We start from the raw sequence: 27,570 nt of genomic DNA, 5'->3' as shown, positions 1-27,570 counted from the left end.
GGAGGTAGCAATAGGAGAAATAAAGGGAGTGACAAGTTTTGTGTTTGACAAATGAGAAGGAAAAACATAGCAACTACATAAACTCGCTTTGGCGTTGACAGCTAGGCCACCTCTAACGAGTGCGAAGGATAAACAATGTGCAAAAGAAGCATAAAAGGAGAAGTGTTACGCAAAATAGGGTCTTCAATTTGACTACAAGCTTAGCCTCCTTTTCCTTTTCTATTTTTATTTGTCTATTTATTTTCCTACCTAAATAAGCTCCAAATCTATCGGAATGAACCAAAGGAGAACCATGTGGAGTGCAACCTCCTTCTATTCTTAGAACCCATAATTCATTTCTGGCAAAACACACCCTCATCACCCATCCCCCCTTTCTCACACACAAACTCAAGAAAAAAATCCACACTAACCCAAACAAAATAACCTCCAACATGACACATACCCAAAACCAAAAAAACCAACCCCCACAGAAAAACACCACCACCAACAACAACCTTAGTTTCTCCGAGCAGCGGTCCCTTCTTCTTGCAATCACGCAATGGCCGCCGCTGTTCGAATCCACCACCACCTCTCATTCCTTTTCTTGTTCTTATTCTTCATCTCTTTCTCATGCGGGACTGAAACTGATTCCCTCCTCCACCTCAAGAAATCTCTCACTAACTCTGACCGCTCCCTCTCCTCGTGGATCCCAAACATCTCCCCATGCTCCGGCACGTGGCTCGGCGTGGTCTGCTTTGACAACACCATCACGGGCTTGCACCTCTCTGACCTTGGCCTCTCCGGCTCGATCGACGTCGATGCCCTCGTCGAGATCCGTAGCCTCCGCACCCTTAGCTTCATCAACAACTCCTTCTCAGGCCCCATTCCAAACTTCAACAAACTTGGCTCCATAAAGTCCCTTCTCCTCACCCAAAACCGCTTCTCCGGCACAATCCCCACCGACTTCTTCTCCACCTTAAACTCCCTCAAGAAACTTTGGCTCTCAGGCAACAACTTCTCTGGTGAAATCCCACAATCCCTAACACAACTCAAACTCTTGAAAGAACTCCACCTCGAATACAACTCGTTCTCAGGCCAGATACCAAACTTCAACCAAGATCTGAAGTCGCTGGATTTGTCCAACAACAAACTCCAAGGTGCAATTCCTGTAAGCTTGGCAAGGTTCGGCCCTAACTCTTTCGCAGGAAATGAAGGTCTCTGTGGTAAGCCCTTAGAGAAGACTTGTGGTGATGATGATGGGTCTTCTTTGTTTTCTCTTCTAAGTAATGTTAACGAGGAAAAATACGATACGAGTTGGGCGACGAAGGTGATTGTAATATTGGTTATAGCAGTGGTGGCGGCAATGATATTTCTGTTCGTGAAGAGGAGTCGGAGGGGGGATGGGGAGTTGAGGGTGGTGAGCAGGAGCAGGAGCAACAGCACAGAGGAGGTATTGATGGTGCAGGTACCTAGCATGAGGGGGGGCGTAGGAGATAAGAAGAAGGAAGGAAATAAAAGAGGGGATATTGTGATGGTGAATGAGGAGAGGGGCGTATTTGGGCTTCAGGATTTGATGAAGGCGTCAGCGGAGGTGCTAGGGAATGGGGGGTTGGGATCAATGTACAAGGCGATGATGGGGACAGGGTTGTGCGTGGTGGTGAAGAGGATGAGGGAGATGAATAAGATCGGGAAGGACGTGTTTGACGCTGAGATGAGGCAGTTCGGGAGGATACGACACCGGAATATCATCACGCCACTCGCTTACCATTACCGAAGGGAGGAGAAGCTCTTTATTACTGAGTACATGCCCAAGGGAAGCTTGTTGTATGTCTTGCATGGTACGTACCTACGCACTTTCTTTATTTCAATCCAAATTAATAATTTCACACTAAAACTCCTTCAAAATTGAAAAGAGGCAAATTTACAAAAATTAAAATTAAACAACAAATTTAAAGGGACCAAAATTAAAAAAATACAAATTTACATGAATAAAAAATATATTTAAGCTTAACAAATAACTTTTTGTTATTCAATTCCCGACTAATAATATTTTGCTTCATCTAATAATAAAAAATAGCTTTTTTATACACTAATATTTGTTACTCACCCATGAAATGATGGAAGAGGGATAATAATAGAATTAAAAAAATAGAAAAGATAAAAAAAAGAAGCAAAAGATGTAAATGTAATACAATGGAAAAAATACCTACTAAGGTCTGCTTAATAGTGGAGAGTTTCAGAATTTGCATGATGTATTAAGTTCAAACATCATTCTACCCAATAAAAATGAAAAAAAGTGTAAAGTCAATGTAAAAATTGAAACCTAAAAGAATTAGAACTATTCTTTATGTCTCCGAATTTTCCATTTGAGTCGGTTATCTCTTTGTGAGAAAAATAGCATACCATAAATCAATTTCACAAGTAAATGATGCAATTGGTTGTTAAAAGATATAATTTCAATTCTAGTAGTCCTTTCCCTAAGTACACATCACCAAATTAGTCTACGAAATTCGTGACGTGATAAGTAATTTGATTGGAAAAATGCACATTGGAGGACATTGAGCGTAGTTTCAGCCATTTAGAAACTAGTACAACAACAGGTCCTGTATTTCAAGGACGAATGCGAATAATTGCCAATCTCACATATTGGAGAAACCGAAAAGATAGTTAAATGGCATCATTATTTTACAGTGTCTTATTCATTCAACCAAATTGTTAATAGCTTCTAAACACCTTTACCAAGCGATTCTGGAATCATGATGCTGTGCCTGAAAACAATTCTATTTGTGGTGTCAGTTCCATGGGTCAATTCCTCCCTCTAGTGTTATTGAATATTGATAGGGTGCAAGTGCAATATCTGATATATTTGTGACATTACATTTTCTCAGGTGACAGAGGAACATCCCATTCTGAGTTAACTTGGCCTACACGTTTGAACATTGTTAAGGGAATTGCAAGAGGGTTGAAATTCCTTTACTCTGAATTTTCCACCTACGACCTGCCCCACGGGAACCTCAAGTCCAGCAACGTTCTTCTAACTGATGATTACGAGCCTCTCTTGAGTGACTACGCCTTTCAGCCACTGATCAACCCCAAGGTCTCCGTGCAGGCATTGTTCGCCTTCAAATCCCCAGATTTTGTTCAGAATCAGAAGGTTTCGCAGAAGACCGATGTTTACTGCCTCGGTGTCATCATTCTTGAGATCATCACAGGGAAGTTCCCTTCCCAGTATCACAGCAATGGCAAGGGTGGCACTGATGTTGTGCAATGGGCCTTCACCGCAATTTCTGAGGGAACAGAAGCAGAGTTGATCGATTCGGAGTTACCAAACGACGCGAATTCGCGCAAGAACATGCTGCATCTTCTACACATTGGGGCTTGTTGCGCTGAGAGCAACCCTGAACAAAGACTAAACATGAAGGAAGCTGTTAGAAGGATAGAGGAGGTACAGGTTTAAAAATTGTGTCAGTAATTAAGCTAGCTTAGTTCAAGTTTCTTTTGTAGGTCAGAATTGCAGGACCTTTGGAAATATTATATCTTGCAGCATCTTGATCCAACTCTCGGACATTTTCATTAGTGATCTTGTGAAAGCAAAGTAGTTAGCACTAAGTGTGATTTTGTGCAAGAGATAACAACAGAACGGAACAGAGAATAATGGAGGAAGATAGCAGGGTAGAAAGGGAGAAAGATTGGAAAATGGTTATATGTTGTTTCGGAACTTCATAGCTTGGAGCATTTCTCATTGTCAAAAAGTACAAGTTTAACTTCATAGCCCTTGCCAAGTATATGCAACTCTCAAAAGAAAACCATTTTTGGACAGCATCCTTCAAGTTTGTAGAAACTTAATTTTAGTGGTTAAAAGTATTTTTCTAGTTTTCGTCTTACTATGTGTATCATATACAAGAGATTGATTCTATTTTCTTGCTCACTCCCCATTCAACATGTAAAGTTATTATTGTATATATATTAGCCATGAATACCAGTTGCTTTATGAAATGCCCCATTTCCAAGTCCCCCTTTTATTATTGTTATTATTTTGTATATTTTGGCATCAATGAATATTAACCGCAGAAGGAGAGGAGCACAACTTTTCTTTGGAATAGCAATGAAAAAAGAGCAAATACAAAGAATAAGAACACAGAACCAATCAGAAGGGATCTAGCCCCGCACGTGCTACATTCCTATAGTATCAACCAACAGAAATTGTTCAACTACTTGGTGTTTCGGTTGAGGAAATCAGGAAAAGAAAATAAAGATAAAATACATTCTGCATCATCCTTCCTCGTACTTTTCTGAAACTCTAACTAACACAGTCCACATGCTCATGCATAGCTACTTCTCCTTGCTTTGCATTCCTATCAGCTTATTAAAAATCTAGGTAGTTATAAAGCAAACTCCTTGTCTATGGTTGGGAATGGAAAGGTCACCTTTCTATCTCTAACATGCAATCACCTATGCATCTAATTTCTCTATGTGCCCAGCAGGTTGATCAATTCTGTAACAAATATCTTTAGAATTTTGGTAGATTGTACTATTGCGCAGATAGATACAAACGATTACTTGTATTAGAATCATGTTTGCTAATAGATATGATTTATGAGGAGCTATACTCTTTGAATTGCAATTTAAATATGATAAGGCTCAAGTATTTTGATTAAGAGTTATCTCTCTTCAGGAAAGTGTTGTTTGTTTAAGAAGTTGGTAGATCCATACAATAACTTTTTTATTAAAACTAATGTACATTAATAACTTGATTGTTGTAATTAATTATGTTCTTATAACATGAAATGATACACATTCATCTAAATCAAAGACTTTGCTGTAAACCATAGGAAGGAAATACCTGGAATAATATGAAGCACAACCCAATTTCATTTGTTTAATGAAATTGAGTTGTGTACTTCCATTTGTTGAATGAAACTATTATATGCCAAGGTGATATTTGGCTGATCTCAAATCCTTTGAACATCTATGCCGGTGTATGAGTTTCTATGCTGTAGATTCGCACCTTCAATTCTAAAACTTGTTTGATTTTTGGCTTTTTTTGGTCTTACATCACTCACTAGACATGATTCAATTGTGCAACCCCAATTATCTATGTGCATCCTGTCAAATCTTCCAATCATTTCTGTGTCTTGTGGCGTGCGACCAAGGACGAAGCAGGAATTGAAGCCCAACAAGGAAGAAGGTGTAGCAGAAAAGAAATCAATAATTATATATATAATCCTTTGTTGTCTATACTCCGACCACTATGGAACACAGCTTCCTGGACACACGCATACAGCTTGATAAGAATGATTATAATCATAATCATTGTAATTTTCAACATGATTGTGATTTGGTGTACATAGGTGCTTGTTTGCAACTTTTATCACGCTGATTTGCGCATTCAACCCAACAGTTAGAGAAGAACGATTGCAGTGAAAATAGTACTTCAAAATTTGTAGCTTTTGGTAAATCTGACAGCTCTCTAACCTTATATATGGAGTTACTTAGGTCAACTTCTTTAGCATTCATCAGATTTTGTAATAAAATGATACAAAATAAAGATATCACAGTTAATTTCGTATTTTTTGAATTAACAGAAAATTATAACAGTGAGACATGTAATAATATAACAAGCTTCTCGATGGCAAAGGTTTTGATTGTGCCACTCACCTCACAATTTCAATATAACAAGCTTTTAGGCAAAAAAGTTCTCTAGCATGAATTTTAGAGGATAATAATACCAATAAATAAATCTATGTTCAGTTGTCAAACATTGAAGCCCTTCAGCTAGAATATCATGTTGATAGAGGGAATCATAATTATATTCCACATAAATTGTAGAATGTTCTTAGCAATAATGTGAGGGCTTAACTTTTGTTTCTTAATTTTTAGCAAGTGAATTTGTATGCTTCTAATGGCCTCTACCTTGCCATCAAGGCAGAGGGAAAACTTCGAACATCATCAATACCAAAAGCATTCGAATGTTTTTCAAAAAGATGTTATGTTATACTTAGTTAGGCTTTATTAACCTTGTCATTTTTCAATGTTTCATAAATGTCATCGGGTTCCCACGATTGAGGCTTACCAGGTCTTCACTAGACTCTCAACAAATAATCTCCCAAGCCATTTCTAGCTAGTAAACAATTATGCATAGATATTGAATTATCTTCAGAGAAAGTTATAACAGGTCATTCAGCCTTTCGAATCAAAATGTAACATTCTAAAATTTTAATATAACAAATGTTATTAGTTTTAGTTTAAAAATTATTGGTATAAAAATTTGTTTGAATTAAAAATATTATCATATATATATATATATATATATATATATATATATATATATATATATGATGCTTGTATTATTATAAATTAAATATTATTGAAATAATTGAATAAAAAGTTAATTATGTCTGTTTTCATTATTTTATTTAAAATTCATTGAGTTAAATAATTATTTTATCAATAAAAAATGATTAAGTGGTTGATATTATTTTATAATTATAAAAGAAAGTGTGACAACTCCATATCCTAATTAAAAGGATTAAAAGATTATTACTATTGTAATGATAATTGTTATAGTAATAATATAACATTGTATATATAGTTTTTATAAGATATTTGTTATATTTGAATTTGTGATCATTGAGAACGATTTAAATCTTATCATGTTTTATGTTAATATATCTTGAAAGAAAATAAAATGTTAGATAATGTTAATAATAAGATAAATCTAGATAATATAGTAGAAAAAGATAAAAAAAAAGATTTGATTAGCCAAATCTATTAAAAATATATCTCATGTGATCCAATCTTAAATCATATACTCTTGTATTATATAAGAACAAACAATTATCTTCTCTTATATATTTATAGACGGTCTCTCTCCAAAAATAGAAAATTAGTAGATTTTATAGAATTAAAAAGAAAGAAGAAACAAATAGAATTTTATTGATCTACTAAATGGAGAAGATGATAATAACCAAAGAATGCATGAATTACTAGTAAAACAACCTTCTTTATCTAAGCTTTCATTGTATAGATTTTTGGAAATGCATCTTTTTGAGTTGATCAGTTATAAATTGATAAATTAATACATTGATTCTTGTGTGAATTAATTCCTTGTGATGAATGAAAAAAATTAGGTTACGCAGTATTCTTGCAAGAAATTATTTAAGTGTCTCATATAATCATACCAACATGTAATTTTTACTATTGGTAGGGTTTAATTTAATTTTACAAAAAAGGGGTTTTGCAATGTACAAATCTTCAGTAGTTACATATTAAATCTTGAAATTTATTTGAAAATTCATGAATAGATTGCTTGAGTTTTGTGTTTAGTTATCATATATATCAACTAAAATATATTTTGTTGTGTTTTATTTCATAGTTAATTATTAATTGACTCATATGATACTATAATTTGGAGTATGACTTTCTGAGTTATTAGTGTGTATGGAATTAGAATATTTATTTGGTAGTTATTTGAAATGTTTTGTAATTATGTATGAATTGGTCATCATCTTCTAGGAAGTAGTAACAATGCATATTTTATTTTGAAAATTAAATATGCATAAGATACTTCCATTTATGATAGGAATGACAGTGAGACTTTATTGTATGGATATGAGTTCATAGATCGTTTGAAGAATCTGAGATCCACACTATTGTGAGAACCAAAGAGTTGAATCTAGTGATTTTGGGAATCACTGAGTTATGCTTTGATATTTTTTTTTCAAGAATTGAATGCAATGAAGTGTCGATGTTTATTTGTTGGAGTATTATTTCGTTATGTGAATTATTTGTGGTTGCTATATTTATATATTATTTTTAATTTAATTTTGTGGATACTATGGTTGAATTTTTTTTATTACCATGCTAGCTAAAAATAACACTATATGTGAATTTTTTTAGAACTTATTATTTTATTCGCTGAGATTATTATCTCATTTAAAGTATTTTTTTCAGCGGAAGAAGCTTTTGAGATGAGAAAAATTAAAAACTTAATTCATTATTAATTGAACTTTGTAGATACCCATATTTGTGAATATAATTATTTATTTAAGTAAGAACTCATTTACTTATAGTATTTAAAATATTTTGAACCATTCAAATTTCTAAATTTTTATTTTAAAACATTTGTTTTATTACGGGTTGTGAATTATCGATTTCACCATCTTCCATAAAGATTTAAGATAGCTTAATGCCATCTAATAAATAAATATGCAAGATCCAGAAAAAATGTTGCCCTTTGCATTCTAAATTATCATAATTGAGTTTCACTACATCATAAACTTTTGTAAGAGACATTTCTTTCAAACTCGTTTAACTCATTTACATAAAAAAAAAAAAGCCAAAACTTTAAGAGCTGATGAAATATATTTGCCATAATTCAGTTTCATTACATCTTAAACTTTTGTAAGAGACATTTCTTTTAAAATCGTCTTACTCATCCTCAAAGAAGATAAGTAAAACTTCAAGAGCTAATGGAATACATTTGCCATAATTAACCATCCTTTTTAATAGGTCATGAATCTCCTTTTTGATGATCACTTTGGTTAAAGCCATTCAAATTGAAAAGTTCAAGTCTAAGCCGATATATTTTGTGAGCTTGGCTAAATACTTGCTTATCTCTAGTGGTTACAATTATTCTGGATAATTTACACATTGAGGTCATCAAGAACAATAAGAACCTTCAGACGATCAATTACTTTATAAATATCATTGGACAACCAATTTGGTGTGTTAATTTACACATCATCTTTCATAGAAATTATTTCATGTCTGCTTGATTGTTCTCTTTTATTTGCTAAAAAATAACAACTTTAGTATTCATATCATTGTTTATTAGATACTTCTTCTGCTAAGGTTATCTTGTCGATATCACCCATGCCCCAAATTCCAATGATTTGCATATCAATGATTCTATTACTTATGTAATTATTTTTGTCAATTCCAACCATTCTTATTGAGTTAACTAGGGATTTACTCAACCTTGTCGCCTAAAGATCGACGATTCCTTTATGTAACTCGGCACCATTTCTATATGGAACACAGAGAGAGAGTGTGTTAAAATCAAAGCCGCTAATATTAGCTCACCTGTTTCAACATGCATGATGGAAAATTCCCTTTATTTTTTCCTTCTTTCCTAGTAGGGATTTCCTTAATAGATCAAGTACTAAAAACTAAATAAAGTGGCTTTGTTAAATGTATCTAAAAATCTCAGAAAAAAAATATCATTTAGAAATTGAAATATATTTAAATGTATTACTTGGTCGTAATTTAACCAGTAAACTCAATGGACCACCAAAGCATGGTTGGTCGTAGCATATCGATTATCGGTATTGGCTAAAATTATATATGCTGAGGTAATATCTAATAATATTCTGCTGAAAACATTTGTTTTAAAAAAAAATAAAGGTCTCATGTTTATGTAATCTAAGCCACCAAGTTCTGATAATATGCATATAACCATAAAAACAGCTAGAAAATATTGAAGATTTAAGGGGGAAGAAGAGCTTACATAAATTTTGATGACTTAATTCTAGATAAACCAGCAGATTCATTCCAAGCATGTCTCCAGACCTGCAACTTGGTCTTAGATTTCCTTTCATGCTCAGCAAATGCGTTTTTGTAACTCCAAATGTATGGTGTTGAATTGAAACAAGTGCAAACAAGATCTTTCTTTGTCTCCACACCCGAATATGTATGAGCTATAAGGTAACTGGAAAGGAAAATAAAGTTAGAAGTAAAGTGGAGAAATCGTAGAGTTCAAAAACCATAAACTTGATATCTAGAACAAGGAGAGGAGTTAGTGAGATAAGATGATTTACTACATCTTAAATTGATACCTGATTTGCATCCACAGTCAAATCCAAAAGCATACGATTCAGATGTTTTATGTGGCACAAGGAAAGAGCAAGAGGAATATATATTAGGGTTTGAGGACGGGGTCAGTGGAAAGGAAACAGCGCAATGGGCATTTTTCGGTTAGTTTGGTGTAGTTTTTCGTGTAGCGTGTAGACGTGTTGTTCTTCAAAGTCCAGAGTGATAACAAAGTCGCACTCTTTGTTCAATTATGTGGCCTAACAGAATGCAAGGAAAAGGAAAAAAAAATATACAAGAGAATCAACCATGAAAACAAAGTGTACAATGCTAATGATGAAGAATACCAATTGGAATGGGATGACGAACGAAGAACAAGACCAACAACTTGCTCAAGTGTGTGGAGGGCAACAAGATAAAAGCTAAGTGCACAGTGCCAATTCCTACCCAAATTCACTCACTTAAGAGATGAAATTGGTAGCTATGGGTCCCACAAAAAATTTAAAAGCCTCCCTCTCTTTCCACTCAACAAAACTACTAAAAAAATGCATTTCTCTCTTTCTTACTCCTTTTTTTTTTCTCACCTACTTCTTACCAACCAGCCAAAGTGTTTAAAGAAGAGATGTGATCCCGTTTTTCATTGGAATTGAAAAGAAATAAACTCCATGTATTTTCCAATATCCTATAATAAAGAAGAAATAAGTTATATACTAATAATAATCATAGATTATGTCAATATTTGATATGTCATTTTAATTAATTCTTTGATTATTTTACACTATAAAAATAATTATGAAAAATAATACGAACTGATTTTCTTTCTTTCCGGTAAAGGAAAGAAAGAAAATAATAAGGAAAGAAAGAAAATAATAAGAACTGATTATTTTATACAGATATAAAAATAACTATGAAAAATAGCTACTATGGAACCACTGAGTCATTGATAGTCCTGATAAAGGGCCGTAAACTTTCTCTGTTTATTGTGTAAATATAAATTGTCATACATAAATATTTGTTTGGTGTTTTGTGTCTTTTGTTAGGAAACTAGTTAAGTTACTTTAATTCAATTAGTTTTATATCAAAAATCGAGTTATCTGGACTGATTTGTGCCAAAAATGCAATAAAATGTAACTCAGATTCCGACCTGTTCAGCCAGCGTTATGAAACATTAATGCTAGCCTTATTTCTCAACCTGCCAGATTGTAAAATAATGTAAACTGGAAAAATTATTTTTATTAAATCATCTAAAATTAATTTGGTTCCAACCAAATTTTCTCAGGTATTAAGTTTTTATTATTTTTTTTCCAGTAAATTGAATATATGTCAAGTAAAGATTAGTCGATATTATAAATTCAAGTTGGTGTTGTATCATGCAATAATTTATCGTCCACAAGGTTTTAACACCATAATGCAGTCAACCTTCAAAGCTTGAAAGAAAAAGAAAAAAAAAAGCTTGTTATTGTTGAATTAATCACACTTTAGTACAAATATAGAAGTTAAGATCTCTCCCTTAAGAAACTGGAATTATGTTCTCTGACATTCATGTGCTACAAAGTTTTAAAGTATAAAACTTTTTCCGGATTCTTCTTCCAGTTTGTCACCTTTTCCTTGGCGTGATTCATACATCCAAAAGAGTAGGTACACTACTTCATCTTGCATGATGTTTATGCTATACTATCTTCCATGTGCAAAGTTGAGCATGTATAATCAGAGTTGTACAGGAGAAGAAGCCGATTATATCTCAAGAACAATATCTGTTAAGAAAAAAAAATACGTATATATTGTAAAAAATAGCTGAAATTGACTTTGTTCCTAGATTGAAAAGTAGGAAAACATTCTCAATAATTGAATAACTCAGACATGATTACATGAACTTAAGCACTATGTCAAACTAATGTATGTGATTAATAGACCATATAATATAAATAAATTAATCAATGTGTAGAACTTACATTCAGAATCAGTCTTGACCCATTTACTTCCATTTTCTGCAGCAGCAGCAGCAAGTTCCTCTTCTTCATCATCATCCTCCTCATCATCAAACTGAGAAATTGGTGTGGCTTCAAGGTACTTCTTTACAAACGGTGTTGTTGAACATGAACCTTGGGGATATATCTTTTTCTGAAGTATTGCCCTCAAAATCTGTGATCACAAGCAAAGTAACAAGAGTAATTTAAAAGGAGGAGTTAAGTTAAAGGATGAGAACTGAGAAGTGAAAACAAGCTTGAAAGGTTTTGGTTTCTAATCTACCTTCTCCATTCTTGACTCAGTGGAAAGTGGATCTTTGAACAAAGGGGTAGGTTGAAATCCACTTTTGCAAGCAAGCATCTTCTTAAGAAGAAAAGAAAGTGATTTCTTCCCAACACCTTTCTTACTGCTATGATCCAAACTACAATCTTTTCCCCTGCTGAATATTATACTATTGCTTGGGTAGAAATTACCACGGCTAACATTGGAGCCATCACAAAGAGAGTCATTTTCTTTGATAAGATCATTGGTGTGTTCTTCTTGTTCAGCTGCCAAATTTTGCCCCTTAAAAAATATGCTGAACTCACTCTGAAGATTGCCAACATCTTCAAGAGTGACCTCTTGTGTGCAATCCTGAAAGGAAGATGAATCCTCTGCGGCGTGGTTACTCCTTCCACCCGAATCTTCTTTCAAGTTGCTGCCCCCAAACGTTCCAATTGCAAGGAGTGCTTGAGGCCAGTCACTGAACTCTTGTTTGCAAGGTTCATGCCTCATGTAATCTGATGGAACAAAATCAATCATCAAAGATGATAGAATACTAGGTGATATAAAATAGCAAACACAAAGTTCAAATGGATATATGTTTCAAGTACTTTAGAATTGAAGCTAGTTGGTTTATAAGTTATAACTATATCAACTGATTTTTTTTAACTGTTACTTTCTCTTGTACTACCCTTCTTTTATTGAAAAGTGTAATAATTGAATCCTATAACCAACCTCTACCCAAATCTCCACTGACTCTACCTAATTAAGCTCAAGTGGCATGTTTCTTTTCCTGTAGAAGTGAACAAGGTTACCCAACACACAGTAGACACCAACCAAACCTTAATTCTGCGAACATTGTTTTGTTGTTCTTAGCCGTGAGCATTATTGTGTTCTTAACTCTGTACAAAAATAGTGTTTTATTATTATGTGCATCTAGAAAACAAAATTCATAGCTAGCGAACGTCATAATCAGACCTGAGGAGTATACTAAACCATGTAAAAACTGTGGCAAAAATTATGCTTTGATTGGAGAGTGATGAAAGCAAAGAAAAAGAAATAAAAAATAGAAAGCTTACGGGTAGTTGAAATTGAGTTACTTTGTTTCTTTTTCCCGTTGCTCCCATTGATCCTGTTTTGCATCCATTCAAAAATCTGCAAAGGGACACATCACCTACCTTGCTTAGAGATGCATGATAATTGGCAATGAACAATATAATGTGAACATAAGAGAAAGCAAGTTTTTCTTACCTTCATTTTTGGTGAATCAGCTTTGGAGATCCTCTAAGTAAAATATATAGAAATTTTTGCAAGATTTCACTGTCAAGAATGCACAGTGCTCGGATCCCACAATTGAGCCAAGTCCAGCAAGTGCTGAGCTGCAAAACGCTTTAAAGTTTAAATAGACTTGCTAATTAGTGGTTCAAGTTCCCAAACAGTGACTTTCGCAATTTCTTGATTTCTCTACGTTGTCTTTTTATCATCCCTCTTCCCAACCATAATTTTTTATTTCTTGTCTCCTTTGCTAGCTGATTTTTTATGGAGGAAAAGATAAACAAATGTGGCCATATATGTTAAAACGATTAGTGAAATTCAATCACTAATGAAGGATGTAAAACCTTCAAGAATGACATTATGTGGCACCCAAGTATTGAAGAGTTCAGTTTAGAGCCAAATGCATGCAGTAGAAGTTCATAGGTGGTTTTTTTTTCCATCTCTTTCCCTCTCTTTTTTTTCTAGAGATCGAGTTTACTAAGGAGTTTGTACTATTCCACATTCATAATATGTCAAAAACTTATAGGTGAATTTTTTTGTTTTTGTTGAAGTCGGATATTCCTAGAATTAGAGCAAGTTTATAAGCATGAACAAGGAAATAGACTCTTGACCACATATTTAAGGAAAAAAGTTATTAACTAACTATATCACATCATATTGATTACTTATCATATGCATAAAAGTAAACTTCAATAATTTAATTAAAATGTGATGCTTTGGTAGCCGGTTATAAGTTCTGAAATTTTTAAAAAATGAAATAGGTTTTAATATTTTGTGATTTTCAATTTTGAAATTTTAATATCAAATTTTAAACACAAATTCTAGAATTGCCATGATACCTAATGTACACCAAGATATTAATCTAAGAATGTGAACAATTACCTAACATTCTTAAAATAACTTAGTAACATGTTTAGATCAATACAACTAGGCGGGCCCTGAACCCTATCTAGACATAAGGCCCACACCTAAAAGTGACTCAACAAAATTTAAATAAAAGTTATGGTCAAGTAATAATGTTTTTTATGTTATCTTTATAGTTAAATTGGAATTATAATTTTTTTTCATGTCTCTTTTTGTTCAAATTAAAATGTGATATGTAATTAAAAATTATTATCATGTTGATTGTTAGTTTATTTTTTTATGTACTATCTTCATAAGTTCATTTGAATGTCTTTTTAGCTCACCGTGACATTTTAATATGTAATGAATCTATGAAAATAGATTTAAAACACATTTTTCAACAAAAATTATGAAACATAAATAAAAACTCAAATTATAAAGGAATAAAATCCATAGAGTTGACTTAATGGTGTAAAATCCTATTGTGTTTACGTGTGAGAAAACAATCTATTTAATAAAAGAAATTGTGGCAATCACACACTACCAAGTGAGATTAGTCTCCGACCTAGTGTTGACTAGTGGGTTTTGGGACACCCATAGTCTCTGACAGAAGATCAAATTTTTTTTTATAAAGGAATAAAATAAATATTAGTATGTTAATAAGGAATAAAAATATATTAAGTTTTACAAATAATATTTTGTCATAGACAATAGTGACCAAACTAAAATATTTTCTTCAAGAGAAAAATATAAAATTAAATTAAAATAAATTTAAAAAGTGTGTTAAGAGATAGTACAATAGCAACCAACGAAATAATAGTGACAATTTACGAGTTGATTAATGTTATGTGCATGTGAGAGTAATAAAATAGACAAAAAGAGATTTTAAATTGAAAAAATAAAGTAAAAAAGAATTTCAAATAAATTAGTGAGGATAAAAGTGAGACAACAAAAAAATTGTAGTTTATAACTAACTTATTTTCATAAGTTAGTTCAAGTAGCTTATAAAAATAAGCTATTAATTACTTTCTCTATAAGATATTTTTAAAACATTATTTATCCCTTTTTATAATTTTTTTAATTGTTTGTTTCATTATTATTAATGTTTTCATCAGTACCCTTAATTAATTATTAACAATTTTTTAGTAAAAAAACAAATTCTAAAAATTAATGAGATTATCTCTTTCTCTCTTTAATTAGGATTGGAGAAAATGAAATTAACAATTAGGAGATAAACAATGGAGCAATAAAAGAGTTGTGATTAGGTTAAAAAAATTAAGAGTACTTTTAGAACAACATTACATATCATTGATGAATTTAATTTAATGTTATTAACTAAATTAATCAAAGGTATGAATTAATTAAAAAAAATATTATAAAAAAATGGAATGAGTATTAAAATAAATTTTTCTATCAAACACTTTTAATTAAATTAGTTAACTTAGGATAAGGCTACTTTTTTTTATATCTAAATTGTATTATATCTAAATCTCAAGTATCTATTTTCCCTGAGTATTAAAACCTTACATTAATTCAAATGATAGGATAAATATTTACGTTATAGGAATGAAAACATTACATGCTTGTAACTGCATTAATTTCTATCTCACTAGGATAAATATTTAATATCGTATGTGTAAATTAATTTTTTGTATAAAAACATAGTGATGTCTATTGAATAGGCACATAAAAAGGATTAATTTCTTTGACCACCAAATTTTTATTATTTTAGGAATTTTATTGTTCAAATTTTATTTTGACAAATTTTACTACTTAACTTCCATAATTATAATTTCACAGATTTTATTACTTAATTTTTTTTCACAAATTTTATCATTCTTACCAATTTTTTTACCATCAATTTTTTTATACATTTTTTTATCACGTTGGTAACAAAATGAAGTCATTTTATTTTATATTTAACTATTTTTGTGACACATTAGTAGTGGTAAAATGCATAAAAATTAAAAATTTAAATGGTAAAATTTATAATAAAATAAAACTTGAATGATAAAATTTAAAAAATAATAAAAATTGAATAGTAAAATTTACAATAAGCCTAAAAATAACTATTGGATAGATAAATATTTTTATTATTCTAAAATATTTCTTTCATATATATATACTGTAAAGGTAATTTAGTATTGTTCTTCAACATTTTATATATTGTTTACTTCAACATAATCTTTATAAAATTATATTTATTTTATTTTCGCAATTATTCCATTCAAAATGTTATTATTTTCTTTTTTAATTATTCTCAAATAAATTATATATCCACGTCATAATTAATCAGTATAAACCGTGCAACCAAGGAGTCACCAAACGCCCACAATTGTGTGTGCGCTCCCACGCTCCATTATTCCTTTAAAACTAGTTTATTATATCGTATCTTGTGTTTATTAATTTTATAATTTATGATTTTTTGTATATTAATTTTTTTATATATATTTATCTATTATTTTTTATGTATTTATATATAAGTAAAAATAACTAATTTCGTATTGGTTAATAAAGTTAATTAGTTGATATTATTTAATTTTACTAATCTCAAGTTAAAAATAAGGTTATTTTTAAAATATCTTTCATTGAAATTTGATATCATAAATAAAAAAGAGTGATTGAAAATAAAACTAGAATGATATTTTATGAATGATAACATTAAATAAGACAAAATTAATTAAATTTATTTATATTTAAGTTCAACATACAAGATAATTTTATCACTTATATATGAGTACATAAGAAGTATATTTTAATTAATAAAATATATTAGTGTATATATAAATACACACAATAACTATATTAATATACAATAAAATGTTAATTGTTACAAAAATTACACCAAAATTTTGTATGATGTATTTTCATATACATGCATCAAGCTTGAAATAAAGAAAAAATTTTGATTTGAACTAAAAACTTATTCCAAATGGGTGAATGTTATTATTAAAACTTCAAATAACATTTGAAAATATTTTTATCAATTAATTTTTAAATTTGATTCATAAATTAAATATTTTCTTTCTATATTTTATTCTTATAATTTTTAATTATATGATACGAAACATGAGTTTGCATTTATAGCTTAATACATATTGCCTAGAAAAATATATTGTTAACTAAAAAATACTAAGAAAAAAATGAAATAAACTGGCTGATCATCTTCATATTACATTATTAAAGAATTTTAGAATTTTTATTAAAAAATACTAAAAGATGAATGAAATAATTTTTTAAAAATAAAAATTCTAAAGATAGAATTGTTTGCATTTAATAGAATAATAATATAGCTATAATAGAATGGATAATAAAATAAAATCTATTTACTAATAGAATAATATTGATTTGAATTAATTATTAAATAGAATAATATCATTTAATATTTTTAGAAGAAATGAATATGGGTTGACACGCGGTATCACCAAATAAAATCAAACATTTATTATATATATATATATATATATATATATATATATATATGGTTGAATCAATCAATTAATATATTTATCATCAATTTTTTTACCGTCAAATGCATGAATATAAATATGGATTAACGCAATATAAATAGAATATAAAATAATTTAAAAAGTATAATTTTTATATTGTCAAATTAAAAAAAATAATATTTTGATATAAAAAAATTAAACATCATTATATAAAAGTTGTATACATTAAAAATAAATATAAATGTTTAAGAGTCTCTTGACATAAAAAATTAATGGTTAAAAAAATATTATTCGAATGAATTTTCTCTAGTACAGAATACTCATGAATCAAATAAATATAAATATAGATTAATTAAACATAAATAGAATATATAATAGTTCAAAAAATATAATTTTACACTTTAAAATTTTAAAATGAAGGATAATTTCATATAAATAAGTTTAAGCATCATTAATATAAAAATGGTATACAATAAATCTAAATATAAATATCTAAGAATCTACATAGAAAATGATGATCATAAAAAATTTAATCATCCTAATAAATTTATTTTAATATGATTACCCGTGCAATGCAAGAATATAAATATGAATTAATATAACATAAATATAATATATAATTTCTTATACTTTCAAAATTTTAAAAATTAAACATCATTAATATGAAAGTGTACATTAAAATTAAATATCAATACCTACTTAACATAAAAAAAAACCAATGATTATAAAAAATGGATATGCTCTAATATGAATACCCATGCAACAAATGAATATAAATATGTATTGGCACAACATAGATAGAATATATAATAATTTAAAAAATATAGTTGATATTTTCAAATTAAAAAAAATGAATGATATTTTTATATAAAAGAAATGTAAACATTATTAATATAAAGTATAAGATTTATATACATTAAATTTAAATATAAATATATAAGAGTTCCACTCTAAACACAAAACAAAATGATGATTATAAAATAAATTCAATCATTCCTAAGGATTTGTCCTAGAATGATTACTTGTGTAACATATGGATATAAATATGGACTAGTGCGACATAAATATATAATTGTTTAAAATGTATAATTTTTTTCTTTTAAATTAAAAAATGAAGTATGTTTTGACATAAAAAGAAATGTAAATATCATGCATATAAAAGTGATATATATTAAATTTAAATATGAATATTTTAGAATCTCTTGACATAAAAAAATAAATGATTATAAAAAATTTAATAATCTCAATGAATTTGTTATAATATAATTACTCATGTAATAGATGAATACAAATATGGATCATCTTATCATAAAATAGATTATATAATAGTTTAAAAAAATAATTTTTATAACTTTAAATTAAAAAAAAGATGAATAATATTTTGATATAAAAAAATATAAATAGCATTCATATAAAAGTGTATACGTTAAATTTAAATATAAATATATATAATGCATGTTTCTGTGATATGCACGAAACAAACTATTCATAGGAGAGTAATATTTTTATTATTTAAAAAAAAATAAAACTTAAAAAGAATAAAAAGAAATGAATATATTTTTATAAAAATAATATGACATGAAGACATAAATCTATTTTTATTTTAGTTTGTCATAGTCAAAAACATGTTAAAGAGAATATCCTTTAAAAAAACATGTTTAAGAGAATACTCTTATTTGTTGTCATCGCAAAAAGAAAGTGTTATTAAAAATGGTTTACCCTGAAATTTTAAAGGAATTATAATATCAGAGAGAGTGGATAATAGTCTCTAATAAATTCTTAATTTAATTTTTTTTAAAAATTAACATTTTATGATATAAAATAAAATTATATATGTATATAAATAAAGTTACAGACCATTTTAACTATATCTAAATATTTTTAGTCAAAATTATAAAGTTTTATAATCAACTTATCTGTTATAAAATCAGTTTATATAGTTATTTGAATTTTTTTATAATCATTTTTAATTTTAAATCAAAGTAAATAATTAAATGTAATTATAAAAACAAAGCACCAATATATATGAAGTTAATGGCTGTTTTTCTTTCCTTATGAAATTACTTTACATTATTCACTTCTATAAATATGGCACACCCGTTAACAAAATATTTATATAATTTCATATCTTAAGAAGCTGAATTACGTTTTATTTGGTTAATCATAATAATTGACTTTTCAAATTTTAAAAAATATATTATATATAAACTTGATAGGTTTTTTCTTTTTGTTTCATTATTTTACACTTTACTATATCATTAATATATCTCATAATTTACTTAATTTATTTTTCATAATTTTCATCATTAATATGTAATTCACTTGTAATTTAAATTTAATTCCTTTAAATATATTGATCTAGTTAGAATTTTTTAATTTATATAGAAAAAATATAAATGAATTTAATTCCTTTTTGTAAGTTTTTGAACCATTTGAAAATTTATAAATGAATTTATAAACTATTTTCTTTAATTGGATCTGTAAATTAAAAAGTAGATCATTAAGGTTAGTTCATATATATCTAATAAGATAATATGTTAATTCAATATGTTAAATTTTGTACATTACCCAATTTCGTAATGCAATAGTATAAAAAACTTTGATTATTATTATATTATATAAACACATAAAAAAATATGTTAAAAATATTATGCAAGTGTAAACATACATAAATTGACAAAAGCCAAAGAAAATATATTATTTATCTACAGTTATAATCACTTTGTAATCATAAAAATCACCCTTAAGTTCAAGACCAAGCAATAATTATATTTTAAGATGATTCTTAGCCTCCTTAAAATTTAGGAAAACAAATGACGATTTTGTTTATTGATATTAATGAAAAAGGTTAATTTCAAATTAATTTGGTGAAGATTTGGAGAAGTAAGGACATGTATTACTAAAAAAACTAAATTTATTGAAATTTATAAAAAAAAAACATATAATCGTGTTAACAGATCATTCAAATATAGACTATCAATTAATGTTTTAACATTAATTTAATGTAAACTGTCAATTAACATTTAAATTTTCAATTTTTGTAAAATAATTTAAAATTAATTTTAAATGACATTTTATAGAGGAACTCATGTTATAAAAAAGGTACATTCTGAATCTAACAATTTTTTTTTTATTTTGCTCTCCCTTTTCACCTTATATACTTACCTAGTCTCTGAAAGCAATTTAATTAGAATATATAAATCATGTTTAATAATGTATAGATTTCATTATTTATCTCAAGCTCACTATATCGTCACTCTATTTGATTTCTCTGTATACTTAACAACTTTAAGAAAATTCAATTATCATTAAAAATATAAAAAAAATCATTCTTACTTTACTTCAAGGAATTTTAAATTCAATTGTTATTAAAAAAATTAATTATTCAACCAACCAACGACTAATTAAAAAAATAAAATAAAAATAATTATACGAAAGATATTTTAAATTTTAATTTACCATTAATTCAAAAATTGCTAGAACTTTTTCCATTGAAAATATAAGCAAAATAAAGAAAGAAAAAACAAGTATTTTTTGTGTCAAAAAATGATTTTAAATTGAAATTAGCAGGAAAAAACAATGAGTGTGGATTAAAGGATTTTGACACGCAAAAATGATTAAGGAATTTCAGATTGAAAATCAAATTCAATTGCTATGATTTAATAACAAAATACATTAAAAATAAATTTGGTTAATATGAAGAAAAGGAAACAAAGAGTTGATGAGATAAAAAAAATGATGAAGAAAAAGATAACAAAATAGATAAATAAAAAAACGCAAAACATAAGAAAATTTTGAGTATAATGTTATTACAACATGAACGTACATGTAACCGTAAATATTGTTCTCATGTTATCACTTATCATCAAAACAAATACATAAAAAAAATTAAAAGACTTAAGCATGCAAGAGAAAAAAACAAATTTTCTCTTCTTTCCCAATAAAAGAACACATAAGAAGAAAGACATTAAAAAAAATTAAAAAAAGATGAAGAAGAAAAAGAAGCACATTAACTCTTCACCTACCTTTTTTCCTTCTCTATTTAGATCAAAACATCAAAATTTTCTCTTCACTTTCTTTTTCTTTTTTGAAGTTAGTAACAATTTGAAAGAAATTGTTTCCTTCAATAATTCATTAAGCACCATTCGCTTATATACAAGATTACAAGCTAAAGATATATAAGCTAAAGATATGGCTAAAGATAAATCTAATAGATATAACAACTATAAAACTGAAGATAAGCCTAATAGCTAAAGATATAATTAAAGATAAATTTAATATATATAACAACTATATAAAATCAGAATATATTATCATATCTTCTAACAAACCGCTGCAGTTGAAGCGGGAGGTTGACGGACATTGAGACTGTCTCGAAAATCCTCAAATAACACCAAAGGAAGTCCTTTGGTAAATATGTCTGCAATCTGATAATGAGACGGGACATGTAAAACTCGAACTTGACCACGAGCAACCTTTTCACGAACATAATGTATATCCATCTCAATGTGTTTAGTGCGTTGATGTTAAACCGGATTGCCTGCAAGATATATCACACTCACATTATCACAATAAACTAATGTAGCCTTCTGGGTCAGACAGTGAAGCTCCAAAAGCAAATTTCGCAACCAACATGACTCTGAAACTACATTGGCAACCCCTCGGTATTCCGCCTGTGCACTAGATCTGGACAAACTAGCCTGTCGTTTAGCTGACCAAGAGATCAAATTATCACCAAGAAATACACAATACCCAGAAGTAGACCATCTCGTATTTGGGCATCCACCCCAATCAACATCCGTATAAGAAACAAGAGTGGATGTAGATGATGGATAAAGATGAAGACCATGGTCTATAGTACCCTGAATGTAGCGCAATATGCGCTTGAGAGCGTGCATGTGCTCATCCTTTGGGTCATGCATGAATAAGCACACTTGTTGCACTGCATATGTAATGTCAGGTCTGGTAAAAGTAAGGTATTGTAAAGCCCCAGCAAGGCTCCTGTAGAGAGTCGGATCCTCAAATGGAGTGCTTGATGTAGCATTAAGCTTTGGTTTAGTATCAACAGGGGTAGGTGATGACTTACAAGAAGACATGCCAGCACGATCAATAATCTCCATGGCGTATTTCTTTTGAGATAAAAACAAACCACCTGCATGATGAGTTACAGTAATGCCCAAAAAATAGCTCAATTGTCCCAAGTCCTTCATAGCAAATTCCGAGCTAAGAAGGGTAATAATGGACTTACGAAGCTCATCAGAGGAAGCAGTCAAAATGATGTCATCCACATATAACAAAAAATAAGCCATAGAAGTACCTTGTCGATAGATGAAAAGAGAATGATCCGAAGTGCTATGAGAGAACCCGAGTGTATGAACAAAATTAGCAAATCTCTTATACCAAGTCTGTGGTGCCTATTTAAGCCCGTATAGAGACTTCTTTAACAGACAAACATGATTAGGTTTTTGTGGGTCCCTAAAACCCATAGGCTGATGCATGTAGATAGTCTCATTAAGTTCACCATGTAAGAAGGCATTTTTGATGTCAAGTTGATGAATGGGCCATGCCTTAGACAAAGCCAAACTCAGAACTGTGTGAATAGTTGCTGGTTTGACCACCGGACTAAATGTATCACCACAATCTACGCCAACCTGTTGAGTTTTGCCATCACCTACAAGACGGGTTTTATGCCTCTCAAAAGAACCATCAGATTTTTCTTTATGAACAAAAATCCACAATGACTGAATTACATTAACATCAGGCGGACGGGGCACCAACTCCCACGTCTTATTTTTAATAAGAGCATCAAATTCATCATTCATAGCCTTTTTCCAATTCGGGTCCTGAAGGGCTGACACGGGGTTACGTGGCAGAGGGGATTTAACAACAGTGGTATGAAGATTAAAGATCTTCTTTGGCTTAACTATCCCATGTTGGCTGCGTGTAACAACCCGAGGAGGTGGGCTAGGACGTGAAGAAGGGGTTGGACTAGGAGGAGGGGAAGCAGTCCCTGGACAATTCGTACAATTAACAATATTCTTCATTGGCTCAATGGTTGGGCCGGTTGCAATATTAGGGGAGTTAGGCCTGAATGGAACTAGACTAGGAGTTTGAGCATTAGGAGTAGTGGATTGAGACACTAAATGGTGGACCACGTATGGGTTTGGGCCATCATCTAAGAAATCATAAGTATGAATATGAGGAGTATGTATTTTAGCAAATGGAAATTGTGTCTCATCGAAAATGACATGACAACTTATAATTATTTTCTTAGAAGATAAGTCATAGCATTTTATAACCACAGTGATTCAAAGGATATCCCAAAAAAACACATGGAGTAGAGCAGGGTTGAAGTTTATTTATGGTAGTGGAAGGAAATAGAGGATAACATAAACACCCAAAAACTCGAAGATGAAAATAGGTCGGATCCTTATGATAAAGAACCCTAAGAGGAGATTTATAATTTAATAACTTATGAGGAAGAATATTGAGAAGGTAAGTTGCCATTTGCAAGGCATGATGCCAAAAGGAAGGAGGTAATGACGCATGGGCAAGTGAAGTACGAACAATATTGTTAATTGTACGAATTGTCCTTTTGGCTTTCCCATTTTGAGGAGAGGTATGAGGATAAGACAATCGGAAAGAAATACCATTCACTTTACAAAAATCCCAAAAAGGCTTATTATCAAACTCTTTACCATTATCACATTGTATATTCTTTACTTCCCGTTCGAATTGAGTTCGGATGAAAGTTCTAAAATTTATGAATGTGGAATAAGCATCTGATTTGTTTGACAAAGGAAAAGTCCACAAAAATTTAGAATAATCATCTAACAACAAGATATAATATCGGTGCCCTGAGGAACTCAAAACAGGTGATGTCCAAAGATTAGTGTGAACAATATCAAATGGCATAAGAGTATGAGAATGTGACAAAACAAAAGGTAACTTAATATGTTTTCCAAGAGAACATGAATGACAAATACAAGAATCTCTAATTTGATTACATTCAATAAATTCATTCTTCTTAAGAGAATGCAAGATAGATACTCCCGGGTATCCCAACCGCTCATGCCAAAGAGAAGGAGCCAAGGCAGCAAAAGTAGAGGAAGAAGTGGCTGGAGTGGTGGACTCGGTGATAGATAAAGCGTGCCCCGACTCTCACACCTCATTAGAGGCATCCCAGTCTAAAAATCCTTCACAGATAACCCAAAGGGATCAAATTCAACAGTCACAGAGTTATCAGTGGTAAATTTTCTAACCGACACTAAGTTTTTGATTAGTTTAAGAGCACGAAGGACATTTTTCAAGGCTAAAGGAGGATGTGGGGAAGGCAAGATAATTTGACCATAACCACGAATAGGAATTGATTGACCATTACCAACAGTGATACCACGATGATTGCTCATATCAAAATAAGACGTGAGATTACCTGAGGTAGATTTCATATGAGAGGTGGCACTGGTGTCCATATACCAATTCGGATCTGGAGAAGTAATACCGAGGGTTGTGGCTGTGTATGCCTGCTGAGGTCTGGACCCAAGAATACCGGGTTGTTGGCACGGAGGTTGCTGATAATTGAGCCTGGCCCATGGAGCAGCTAGGTATGGACAAGGTGGAACGACCCACTACATCCATGGCCAAGGCCATTGCTGACCTGCAGGCCAGGGGTTGTTCTGGGGCTGCTGCTGTCCACCCCCGCGATTGCTGCCACCGTCACCTTTACCCCCGCCACCAGAGCCTCCCTTGCCAGCGCCTGAGTTATCACGACCACCAGTGTTGTTGTGACTCTTTCTAGAATTGCCACGATTTGAATACAGTTTTCCACCATTATTTGTGCGGCGTGCTAATGAATGATCAGACATCTCTTGAGATTCATCCGAGTCACGAGCCACCATGGCGGAGGACGAGGTCTGAGCCGCCTTCTTGAGGCCAGATTCTTCAAGAACAAGCATCGACCGTGCTTGATAAAACTGAGGCAAGGGATCACTTTGACGGATGAGTGTGGCCACTCCCTTGTAGGGTTCAGTGAGACCGGACACCAATTGCAGAACCAACCTACTGTTATCGACTGGAAAGCCGACATTCTTGAGTTGATCCGACAATGACTTGAGATGTTGACAGTAAGCAGAGACACTTGAAAAGGCCTTTGTGGTTGTGTGGGTGAAATCATACTCAAGTATTGTAACGGCACGAGAGTGTTTGTTATCTTGGAATATATCATGCAACCTATTCCAAACCTCCATTGCCGTGGTATCGGGTTCAAGAATAGTATGTAAAAGATCATGAGAAATGGTGGCATAAATCCATTGTAGAATGGTGGCGTCTAGTGTCAACCAGAGTTCTGTCTCCTCCTCCGTTGGTGGTGTCTTCTGCTTGCCATCCTGCGGAGGAATTATATGATCAATTACCCTATGGGATCGTGCGTGAATTTTGAAAAGTTCAGCCCATGTCGCGTATTGGACATTTTCCATCTCAAGAATGATTGGGACATGATTCTTGATGTTGGATACAGCAAGAGCAGGGTGAAAGGTAGATTTTAAGTCAGTCATGGTGATGGAGAAGAATGGGAGAAGAAGAAGAAAGGGGTTGAACGACGCTAGGGCCTGTGTGCAGAAGGCTGAGGAAGGTTAAAAAATCCTTCCCTAAGCAATCTGATACCATGAAAGAAATTGTTTCCTTCAATAATTCATTAAGCACCATTCGCTTATATACAAGATTACAAGCTAAAGATATATAAGCTAAAGATATGGCTAAAGATAAATCTAATAGATATAACAACTATAAAACTGAAGATAAACCTAATAGCTAAAGATATAATTAAAGATAAATCTAATAAATATAACAAGTATATAAAATTAGAATATATTATCATATCTTTTAACACAATTCTTAATGTTCAAAGGAAAACATGGAACCAACTTGCTTCCTCTGTAGAGGGATATGTAACACTGATTCTCTGAAGAAGAAAAAAAAATACATGAGATAAGGGTAGTTACTTAATTTTAAAAATAAAGGTGGTTACTCAATTTGTTTCACAACCTAAGAATCTTCTTTCACAATTTAAATATGTATCTACACAAAAAAAAAGTATGCTTTTGTGAGATAAATAGATGCAAATTCATGTAAAAAAAATTCATCATGAGAAAGGAGGAAAAAATATTACGAATATTTCCCACCTAAAGAATCCACTTTCCCAACTCAAATATGTATATGCAAATAGAAGAAAACAAAATTAGTATGCTTTAGTGAGATTAAAAAAATTAAACCATGTAGATTCAAATGAAGAAAATTCAAAGAAAAATGAGGCAGAAGCAATTGAAATTTACTGAGTGAGAAAATGATAAATGGGAGAAACTAGCTTGAAATGAATGGTGGGTAATTTATAATAAATTATTCATCAATTCAAATAATATATTCATTAATTTTATACGTACAAATGCTAATAAAGAATATATTTATTAATTTTCTTTCAATTTGCTTTTAAAATTAGTGATTTAATACGTAAATATTAATTTGTTTATTTTGATTAAGAAACACAACTAAAAATATAATCTGATTAAGATCCTTTATTATTTTCCTTTTATATTATTAGTTAATTAGTTAATTGAATATATATTTTTTACTTTCCTTTTAATTTTATTTTATTTTAAATTTTTTAATGTCATTTCAAATTATCTTACACGAATTTGAGTTAATCATATCCAATTTTCTTCTTCCAATTATATGTGTAATTGATCCACAAAATGCTCCTAATTGTAACATAACATTTATTTATATTCATGAACAAAATTATTTATTGATTTAAATTATTCATTTATTATTTTCCTTTTATATTATTAATCAATTATGCATAAATGATAATTGAAAATATATTTATTACTTTCCTTTATTAAATTCTGATATATAAAATTATTAGTATATCATTTTATAAAAAAATGTTTATTTACTTCAATTTACATATGACGTTTTAAATAAAAATATA

The 27,570-nt window shown here is 30.3% G+C and overlaps 3 protein-coding genes across 3 annotated transcripts; 1 reads left to right on the top strand and 2 right to left on the bottom strand.

The window, feature by feature from the left end:
• The first annotated feature begins 439 nt into the window (after positions 1-439).
• Positions 440-3,914, top strand: LOC114386602 (pollen receptor-like kinase 3). Its single transcript, XM_028346629.1, has 2 exons — positions 440-1,817; positions 2,868-3,914. Exons 1-2 carry the CDS (start codon positions 539-541, stop codon positions 3,434-3,436), a joined length of 1,848 nt encoding a protein of 615 aa, XP_028202430.1. The 5' UTR covers positions 440-538; the 3' UTR covers positions 3,437-3,914.
• A 7,334-nt stretch (positions 3,915-11,248) lies between these two features.
• LOC114387734 lies at positions 11,249-13,371 on the bottom strand. The gene is made up of 5 exons (XM_028347940.1): positions 13,270-13,371; positions 13,098-13,173; positions 12,040-12,536; positions 11,742-11,931; positions 11,249-11,543 (listed from the first exon to the last, which is right to left on the bottom strand). The coding sequence occupies exons 1-5, from the start codon at positions 13,273-13,275 to the stop codon at positions 11,524-11,526; spliced, it is 789 nt and encodes a 262-aa protein (XP_028203741.1). The 5' UTR covers positions 13,276-13,371; the 3' UTR covers positions 11,249-11,523.
• An 11,842-nt stretch (positions 13,372-25,213) lies between these two features.
• On the bottom strand, positions 25,214-26,098 carry LOC114385907. Its single transcript, XM_028345942.1, has one exon. The coding sequence runs from the start codon at positions 26,057-26,059 to the stop codon at positions 25,214-25,216; it is 846 nt and encodes a 281-aa protein (XP_028201743.1). The 5' UTR covers positions 26,060-26,098.
• Between the last annotated feature and the right edge of the window lie 1,472 nt (positions 26,099-27,570).

This window comes from Glycine soja, chromosome 15 (assembly GCF_004193775.1).
Source record: "Glycine soja cultivar W05 chromosome 15, ASM419377v2, whole genome shotgun sequence".
In the NCBI taxonomy this organism is placed as follows: domain Eukaryota; kingdom Viridiplantae; phylum Streptophyta; class Magnoliopsida; order Fabales; family Fabaceae; genus Glycine; species Glycine soja.
The sequence above is the reverse complement of the archived record's forward strand: the minus strand, read 5'-3'. Positions and strand labels throughout refer to the sequence as shown.

Excerpts from the sequence above, each read along its gene's own strand:
- LOC114386602 (XM_028346629.1), top strand. The coding sequence starts at position 539 with ATGGCCGCCGCTGTTCGAATCCACCACCACCTCTCATTCCTTTTCTTG. Across the intron at positions 1,818-2,867 it reads CTTGTTGTATGTCTTGCATG|GTGACAGAGGAACATCCCAT; the intron begins GTACGTACCTAC and ends ACATTTTCTCAG.
- LOC114385907 (XM_028345942.1), bottom strand. The coding sequence starts at position 26,059 with ATGGAAAATGTCCAATACGCGACATGGGCTGAACTTTTCAAAATTCAC.
- LOC114387734 (XM_028347940.1), bottom strand. Across the intron at positions 12,537-13,097 it reads TAACTCAATTTCAACTACCC|ATTACATGAGGCATGAACCT; the intron begins GTAAGCTTTCTA and ends TTGTTCCATCAG. Across the intron at positions 11,932-12,039 it reads CTGAGTCAAGAATGGAGAAG|ATTTTGAGGGCAATACTTCA; the intron begins GTAGATTAGAAA and ends TTGTGATCACAG.